The sequence below is a fragment of the Crocodylus porosus genome, unplaced genomic scaffold (assembly GCF_001723895.1).
Source record: "Crocodylus porosus isolate Cpor-Errol unplaced genomic scaffold, CroPor_comp1, whole genome shotgun sequence".
Taxonomy (NCBI): domain Eukaryota; kingdom Metazoa; phylum Chordata; order Crocodylia; family Crocodylidae; genus Crocodylus; species Crocodylus porosus.
The window spans coordinates 1,111,305-1,121,067 of NW_017728886.1; the positions used below are offsets into that span (position 1 = coordinate 1,111,305).

A 9,763-nucleotide genomic window follows, 5' to 3' on the forward strand; every position below is an offset into this window, starting at 1 on the left:
CACCAAGCGGTCCTGGACAGCGTTGTGGCGCAGCTGCCAGGCTCTGGCGTGCGGCCTGCAGCTGCACAGCACGTGGGGGAGGGTCTCCGCCGCGTAGCCGCACCGTCGGCACCTTTTGTCCCGGTGGCCGAAGCGCACGGCCCCATTCAGAGGCAGGCAGTCTGAGCCTGATGCTCCAGCCAGTTTGCTATCCACCTTACAATCCATTCATCCAGCCCGTTCTTCCTCAGCTTGCTTGCAAAAATGTTGTGGGAGACTGCATCAAAACCCTTGCTGAAATCAAGGTACACCACATGCACTGGTCTCCCCACATCCACAGAAGCAGTCATGTCATCATAGATGGTTTGGACAGGCACGACTTGCCCCTGGTGAATCCATGCTGACTGTTTCTAATCACCTTCTCCTTCAAGTGCTTAGAAATGGATTCCTTGAGGATCTGTGCCATAATTTTTCCGGGGACTGAGGTGAAGCTGACTGGTCTGTAGTTCCCTAGATCCTTCTCCTTCCTGATCCTTGAGACAAAACCGCAAGGAAATACAGCACCAGCCAGCAAAGATGTCCGCGGGTGGGGTGGGTAGCCAATTAATAGTGCAAGTGGCACTAGCTGATTGGCAGATCCTGTCAATTTTCGTCTTAAAGTCACCCTGTAAGCTGACTTAAGCAGCTAATTCCTGCCAGAGCTTCAGCCTTCCGCTTTCTGCAGCGCCTGCAATATTGCTCAGAGCACCTCGACTCTTAGCAGCAGCCATGAAATGGATGGGAGCTCCTCAGTTTCCAGGCTGCTAATAACACCCTGCTAGCAGTGGTTGCGATGGGCTACGGGGATTAATTGCCCACCCCAACTATGTTTTTTATGGCAGTTTTTTGATTGCCACATATGTCTGCTGTACAGACAGCTGCTATTTCCAGCGGCAAGGGAGAGCCCAGCCAGATATGTGCTACTGGGCGTGTCTACACATGTTTTTACCCATGCCTAAGCTTAATGTGCGCTAACCTAGTGCACATAAGGCAATTTAGGTGCTCATCTACATGTGCACTTGTTAATGTGCATTAATGCAGGTGTGTAGAATGACTTGGGACTAAAGTTAGTCTCAAGTCAATGAACACACATCAAGTTAATGCTCATTAGTGCATCTACATGTTTGTTAATGTGATTTAGCTATTCATGCATAATTTTGATACTTGGTTTATGCAGGTATCAAATTTAGGCTTTAATAGCTTTAAATCACCATTTTTAAGGTGCATTAAGGGCACACACGTGTAGACACGCCCTTAATACACCTTAATGTGCTAATGTACATTAAATGTGCATATGTAGACACGCCCACTGTCACTCACCAGAATGGTCCCTTCTACCGTCCTGCCTGGCTGCAGGGTATTGCTGCCTGTTTGAGAGCTCGGATCAAGGCAGCTCTGCCTTGTGGTGGCAGGGTCCCATTTTGCATGACATGATCAACGTTAGCCGTGTCATTAACGTTGCTCTGCAATACGTTTTAGGCCTCCAGGGAACTTGCTTTGTTCATTGTGAGATGTTGCCTGCTTCTAGTGGCTTAATGCTGCTGTGTGTTTCTTTGAGTAGATTAAAAAAAAAAAGTGAAGCCTGCCAGTGCATTTCTTCAATCAGCAAAAAGCCCTTTTGAAGATTCGTGTTGATTTAAAAAGGGCTTGCTAAGCAGTTACTGAAAAACAAGTGCCGTGATGAGATTTATGTGGATAACAAGCCCGCACTGATGAACTGGATTCATTTCCAGCACGACTGAAATGCGGTACTTGCTTTGTAACAGAGCTGTAGGATGTTCAGCTCCCCATAAACTTAACGGCAGATCTGCACGTTCTTGTTGGTAGCCAGCACAAATGCAAGGCGAGCAGGTGCCCTCTGGGATAGGCACGGTTGTGAGGGGCAGAGTTGGAGCAGTAGGCTGATCCATAAGAAGCTGACAGTGGCATTGTGGCTGTTTTTTGAGTATGTGGCACAAGAAACCAATTGGTTCCATCAGAAGGGTGGGAGAGAGTCCCAGGGGAGGAAGTGGCAGTGTCCAGAAGGTCATGAGCATGCTGTAGCTAGCATGCACAGTTTGCAGTGGCCGTTTGCACCCCGTTGAGCATGCGGAGAGATGTTGTAACTTGGGGCACGGGGAGCAGAACTTGGAAAAGGTGCTCACTCAGCCACCCATGACAATGCTGTCCAGCCTTGGGAGCAGACACGCATTGCTGGTACATCTCAGTGCGTGATACCAGTCACCTATGACAAAGACAAGTGCAGCAGTGCTTACTAGTCTCCTTTGCAGTGCTGCTGGCAGCCTGAGAACCTGCGGAGCAGGAAAGTTGGGGACATGCGTGTCCACGTTGGCTTGTGTGGGCCTCATTCAGGCTCTCGCCTGTGAGGCATGCTTTTGTGGGTGGAGTGTCTGGGTCTTGGCCCTTGACTGAAGTCCAAGTCCGGGCTGGAATCCTCTTTAGGGTCCCATCCAACTCCTTGTACTGTGGGCAGGTTGTGGGAGTGCTGCTGGAGGCCTGGGGGGTTTCTTTTTAGCCTTTTTGCTCTCTCAAGCCATCCTCTTATCCTTGGCTTTGGTATGGTGCTGCCCAGCATCCCAGTTGTCACCCATTGGCTATTGCCATGGCACTTTCCTACAGTCTGCTGTCATTTCTGTGTCTGGACCCCAAGGCTTCCTGAACTCCATCTCCTCCAGGGGATGAGGAGGTTCCACACCTCTGCCCAAGTCAAGTTGGAAGCATGGCGGCGGGTTTATGTTTTTTAGGTAGGAAGAGCTGGTAGATGTGCTTGTTAGATGGGTGACTCCTGGTTTATGTGGGTGCACAGAGATAGGACCTGGCTGTATACAACATGGAAACCAGGAGGTGATAGTTGGTCACTACGACCTCAGGGCAGTAGATTCTGCACAGATAAAGGCTGGTCCACTGGAGAAGGGCACCGAGCGGCATGGGAAGGGGGCTGGAGGACCACCAGTCTGCTTTGGAGCACAGGTATGACCATGTGAATGTGATGTGACAGATTCCAGTGTGAAATTTCTCCTGATTTCTGCCAAGACTTAACTCGGGAGCAAGTCACCATTGATACCAGTGTGAGGTGTCACATGGATGTCCACACAACCCGGTTTCCACTGAAGTCAAGCCCTGCCCCTTCCCTTACACTGCCTTCCACAGCTCAGGAGCAAGCCCTGATGGGAAAATTGCTAGTGACAGCTGAATGGACAAGGCCTTCAGTTTTCCAGCTGAAATCAGCTTGTAGCAGCAGCTTGGGCTCTCCTTTGTGTTATTGGCCAATGGTAGGAAACCTTAAAGTTGTGCTAGGCAAGGTTGAGCCATGTTTCTTGCACTTGGCAGAACTCTAGTACAATCTGAGACCTCTTAGCACCTTCTGATCCTGATCATCCTGCACAAAGAATCCCCATTGCGAATTAACTATGACTTCCCTATTGCATGAGAATTTATGGAATATGTGGGACCTACGTGTGTGTGTCTTTCTTTCTGATATCTTTGATCACCATCTGATCTGCTGCAACAGTTGTGGGGTCTCCTCTTTAAGCTCTTTTGTTCCATGTCTTTCAGGGGAGATTCACCCTGCTGCGGGACACCAGGACAGATGGCAGCTTTCTGGTGCACCACTTCCTCTCTTTCTACCTCAAAGGTAGGTGAGGAGGTGGAATACAACAAAGGACTTACAATTTCTCTCCCTTTGGATGGAGGTTCTCTCACAAGTGAGGCCTGTCAGTGGGGTAAAGCAGCAGTGGCAGCTTGTGATTAGTGGGAGAGTGGGGATTGGCATTCATTGGCTCTTGTCTACTCCCAGGGCATGTAATCTCTCTGGGGTTTGGTTTTTCACTCTGCAAAGTCAGGTACTGCTTTGCCAGCAGGAATGCTGCACAGGTAGGTGAATGCTGTAAAACCCTCTGACTCCTTGGGGCTGGAAGGTGTGTAGATATCAGTGCCATCATCCACCATGCTCCCTTTTATGCTATAATAGCCTGGGGTACCCAAATTCCCTTTTTATACAGAAACAAGATGACTTAGGCTTTCCCTCCTCTGGTGGTTCCTTCTGCTAATATTTTGTCTGATAAGGTTGGTCTAATTGAATTGTTTTAAATACTGTGGAGATCCCTGGATTCTTCCAGACCTCTTGTGACAAAGCTGTAAGCCTATGGTAAATCTCTGCATTGCTTTCATAGGCACACCTCTGGGACTTCAGACAGCAGCATATTCAAATGCACCACACTGGGCATGTCTACATGTGCATTTAAGTGTGCATAAATTTAATGCGCATTAAGCAGGTTTGAGCAGATGTCGACACATGCAGGCGTTAAAGTGTATTAATGCATTAACACTAAAGTTAGTCCCAAGTCAGTCCCCGCACACAGCGTTAATGCACATTACCGCGTCTGCATGTGCGTTAATGCACCTTAACTATTCACACTTAAATTTGATACCTGCATTTGTAGGAATCAAATTTAGGCATGATTAGCCCAAAATCACAATTTTTAAAGCACATTATGGGCGTGCATGTGTAGATGCACTCCCTAATATGCCTTAAATTTAGGCTAATGTGCCTTGAAGTGTCTTGTATAGATGCGCCCACTGGTCCTCACAGGTGATCTGATCTGGAGGCAAGGCTGGTGAGCTGATCTGTGGTGCAGAGCCAATGTCACTATATACTTCCATTCAGGAGGTAGCATGGGGTGGGTAGGGCAGGGTATTGGAGCAGGCTGCTGGCTGGCTCAGTACATTGGCCATGTGGTTATGTGCAGTGTGACTATGGGGACTGGCTTTCTCAGCCTGCGCGGCTATGTAGCTTGCTCTGAGACAGTACGGTTGCAGGCATGTTGCTGAAGGGCAGATCTCACCAAACTCTTGTTGCACTTGCTGAGTGTTTCGAAAATAAGGGCCACAGAAGTGCATCTTGACCTTGGGGTTGTGCAGACTTTACACTCTGGCTTTCTTGCCCCTTTCTTCTGACCGTGCTCCTGCCCAGCACTACGGCCTCACCTTGGCTGTTGGAGGTTCACCAGTGATAGACAGTTATTGCACCACATGTTGTTCTCTTGTTAACTTCAGCAGTGATGCAGATAAAGAAGTTACTCAACCTTTAACTGTGCTGGGTGCTATACGAACACTTGCATTGGTAGGAATTATGTATCAGTACCCTTCAATCCTGACCAGAAACCAGAAATAAATTGCAGCATGCCACACATTCCGACCAGTTATAGGGCCATCAAATGGCAAACAAGCCACAGAGATGTTCCAGATATAATGGAGAGTTGCATATGATGTGGAACATCTTTGTGGTTGGATTATATACCTCCTTTAATAACAAGTGTGGCATGTGTGTCTAGACCCTGGGAAGGACCAGGGCCAATGCTGCCAATGAGCTGCTTGTTGGGATTGGTCATGGCAGCGCTGGGACATGGTTTGACTTGAACCATGACATGTTTTGGGTCTGAGGAATTTTATTTCTATTCCCAGAAACTGAACATCTTGCCATATGCATCTGGCATGGCAGGATGCACACTTTGTGGGATGATAGCAAACTGCTTTCTGGTAGCTCCTCACCATCTCAGGTGGGGAGAACTAACTCCATGCACTCCCAAACTTGAAGATGGCATTTCTGATGGCTGCTGCAATGTTTTTGGATTCCCTTGTCATCCCAAACCTGCATTTGTCTGTCACCTTCATAAGACTTTAATTTATTACAGTTTCTCATTTATTATCAAATCTGTCGTGACGAGCTTTAAATGAGGCCCGTGTGTGTGTGCCCCAGAAGAGCCAAACTAGAGAGTCCAAGAGCTATTAGCACTTCATCGGAAAAGACAGTGTGCGCCACTGTCTTTATTTCAAAGCTCCTGTTTGGACAGACTGTCCACTAGTAGAAATGCCAAGGATTCTCCCAGCAGCAGAGTTAGGGGGAAGAAAGGGAAGTGTCTCTCTCTTTAAGCCATTTTTAAAAATTCTTTACTAGGCAAAAATCTCCTTAAATGTTTTAAACCCATCTGAACTCTGCAGCCACACTCCAGCAGATGGTACAAGGCTCTTTGCAGCCTCTTCACCCTCCCTCAGGCCTCTTTTGATAGGCTTTAGGCATCTAATTTTTTCCTTTGCTTTTGCTGCATTGGAAACACTTCGATGATGATATGTGTGTGCATGATCACAGTGACAATGTGTTTTTTGTTATTTCCCAGCTGGCTGTAAAGTCTGTTTTGTGGGCCTGATCCAGTCATTCAGTCACTATAACGTCGTAGCACAAAAGCTGGTAAGTCTCTTGGAGTCTAATGATGATAACGGTGGGGTGGCTCTGGATGAAGTGTGACAGTCCATGCCTGAGCAGCAGTATTAGGGCTTATGACCTGAGGAGGCTACAACCGCTAGAGGGCAGCATCACCTCTTTTTCATGGATATCTCAACTTGTCTCCCGCTGCCTTCTCCTGAAACCATGCATGTGATATTCTCGAGGTATGAATTTTTCTTCAGGCCTCCCAGAAGCCATCGATCATAGCCCTTTGCTTTGCATGGCCCTGATTCTGGGGAGCGTTGGGCCTGTTAAACTTGTTTGGGAGGGAGTGGAAGACTTGTCACGGCACTGGATTGAGCGTTCTTGACCTGCTCCTTTCCATCAGAGAGTAGACTTGCCACTTGGCCCTCTTCTATTCCAGGCTTTGCTCTTTGGGTGTTGAGGTGTCTAAGCCCTGTTGTCTTTGGAGAGGAATGTGTGAATGGCACAAAGAGCTAGCATCAGCTGGAGTCCTGTGTCCAGTTCTGTGCGCCCCACTTCAGGAGGGATGTGGACAGCATGGAGAGGGTCCAGAGGAGGCCACCCACATGATCCGAGGACAACAGGGCAGACCCTACAGTGAGAGACGCGGGACCTGAACCTGTTCAACCTTCACAAGCGAAGGCTGAGGGGGGACCTGGTGACTGTCTATAAACTCACTAGTGGGGACCAGAAGAGTTTGGGAGAGACACTGTTTCCCCTAGTGCCCCCTGGCATAACAAGGAATAACGGCCACAAGTTGTTGGAGAGGAGATTTAGATTAGACATCCGTAACTACTACTTCACGGTCAGGGCGGCTGGGATCGGGAACCAACTTCCAAGGGAAGTGGTGCTGGCTCCTACACTGGGGGTCTTTAAGAGGAGGCTAGATGTACACCTTGCTGGGGTCAACGGGTGCAGCTCCCTGATCCTCAGTGGGGTTGCATCCGTCAACTCCGAGGTTCAGTTTGACCCTATATGTTGGAGCCTGATGGGTTTTTCAGGACTGCTTATATCAGTGATTCTCAGTGCCTTGAGATCCTTTCCAGAGTCCAGTGGAGGGCAACAAAAATGGTTCAGGGACTGGAGCACGTGACTTGTGAGGAGACGCTGAGGGAACTGGGTTGACTTAGTCTGCAGAAGCGATGACTGAGGGGGATTGAATAGCAGCCTTCAGCTTCCTGCAGGGGGTTGCCAAGAGGATGGAGCTGGACTGTTCTCAGTGGGGCAGATGACAGAACAAGGAGCAATGGGCTCAAACTGCAGCAAGGAAAGTTGAGGTTGGATATTAGGAAGACTTTTCTCACAAGGAAGGTAGTAAAGCACTGGAACAGGTTACCCAGAGAGGTGGTGCAATCTCCATCCTTGGAGGTGTTGAAGACCCAGCTTGACAAAGCCTTGGCTGGGATGATGGAGTTGGGGCTGGTCCTGCTTGAAGCAAGGGGTTGGAGTAGATGTGACCTCCTGAGGTCCCTTGCAACCCTCACAGTCTGTGATTCTATGATTCACAAGATAAACCCTGAGATTTCAAATAAGAATCCAGTGTGTTAAAACCATTCTGCCTGCTGTGGTTGTTCTGAGTTCTTTGAAAAAGAAGAGTTGTTTTGACTCCAGAAAAAAAGTTGTTTTTTTTTTTTTACTCCAGAAAAATACTAGAACTGAGAGCTGGCATTTTCCAAAGGTCCTTGAGTCTAACAAGGTGGAAACCCACTGGTTTAGATGATCTGCTTTCCATGGTTCTGAAGGCAGCAAAACAGATGTTAACTGCTGCCATGTAAGCAAGGACACAACTGCTGCACAGGTGTCTGACAACTGTCTGTATGGTGGGGTCAGACCAGGAGGACTCTTTTTTGAGAGAAGAAAAGTGAGAATGGTGCAATGCGAATTGCCCTTTGCAGGTTCCCAACACCCCCCTCTGGCTCCACTGATGTTCATGGGTGTTCACAGGCCATTTTTCTTTCCTTGTTAGCTGATTCTTAGCTACACTATGCTAATTTAGAGCTCTCTTAATTTTCCCTCTTAAATCATGGTCTCTCCAGCTCCTGGTGTGCTTGTATGCCCACAACAAGCCCTGACTGGCATCACAGCTGTAGTGAGTACTGCTTTGCCAGGTTTCTAGATCTCTCCGCATTATTTTATTGCAATGAAAGTCCATATCTAAGCCCCTGGTGGCCGGGTGAGATTGTGATGATGCAACACAGTCGTTCTGGGGAACTTGTGTTAACAGCGAGCTAGAAGACTTTATCAAATCAGAGTAATGTAGCCAGACTTTGATCAACTTTTATGTGAGGATAATCGAGCACTTTGCAAACACCAGTGAATTGTCTCACAGTGCCCTGGGGAAGCGGGCAAGAAGTATGCAAATTTTATAGATGGGGAACCTGAGGCACATGCTGGGTAAGGGATGTCCCCGCGCTCTACACGTAAGTAACAGAGGCCAGATTCTGTAGCTCTCAGTCTTCCTATTCAGCTGATTTTTCCAAGAAAAAAGAGGAAACCATTGTGCTGTTCCACCTTCCTCTAGTTTTGCTTAAACAGAAGGTCCCAGACACTGTCTCTCAAGATTTCAGGTGTCTGGAAGAAGCAGGTGCTGGTGGATTGGGTTTTGGTGCTTTATCAGGTGACCACACTTTACTTCTTTAGCACCCCCTTTCTGCATTTTAGTCTGGGATATGTGGGCTGCGAGCTCAGACCTGGTGCGAGGGAAATGGCATTTCCTCAGTAAGATGGCAGGGTTTCACATAAAGGTTTTACCTTTGCATTCCCAGCAGGATGGCAGCAGGGAAATACCACTGCAAGCTAGGTTTTCCTTGCCAGCCTCTGGAGTCTGCTTGGCCCTGTGGCTGGTGGGACCGGGAAGAGTTCTTGGCACTTTGCAGCCTTGCTGGTAAACTCATGGCTGTGTGCACCTTGAGGCAAAAGCATCCTGTTAGACCGGGGTAGGCAGAATCCAGCCAATGGCCGAATCCAACCCACCAATTGATTGGATCCAGCCCATGGCTGCCCCCGTGGCACTCTGCATGGGGCCAAGCCGTAGCTGCCCAGATACTGCTCAGCTCCCCCAGCCTCCAGTGGCATCTCCTCCTGCTGCTGCTCCACTTCGGGTGCGGGGGAAGCTGCAGCCAGGCAGATCCTGCCCAGCGTGTGGGGCCCCAGCTCTAGCTGCCTTCTACCCCCACTCTGCCTGCCCCCCAACCCACCTCCACCCCTGCTGACTCCTGGCACCTAGTGTGCAGGCAACCCCCACCCCCACTGACACGTGCATATCCACACTCCCCCCACAACCCCCCACACATGCATACCCCCACGCACACTCCCCCACACCCCCTCTACACACACACTTCCACCCCACATGCACAATATACAAGAGTAGGTCTTTATTTTGAGAGATTATACAATTGCCTCTCTATCCACTACTCACACACACGTAAATCAGGACAAACATTATTTTTTTAAATAAAATTAAAATATGTTATAGTAGAGGTTTGATTTTTAGTATAG

At 48.6% G+C, this 9,763-nt stretch overlaps 1 protein-coding gene across 1 annotated transcript in view; it reads left to right on the forward strand.

Annotated features, from left to right (window-relative positions):
* Positions 1-9,763, forward strand: part of ELP6 (elongator acetyltransferase complex subunit 6) — a 51,424-nt gene that overhangs the window by 25,407 nt on the left and 16,254 nt on the right. The window contains exons 2-3 of the mRNA XM_019538961.1: positions 3,551-3,652; positions 6,195-6,265. Coding sequence (XP_019394506.1) covers positions 3,551-3,652; positions 6,195-6,265 — 173 coding nt within the window. The remainder of the gene's footprint in view (positions 1-3,550; positions 3,653-6,194; positions 6,266-9,763) is intronic.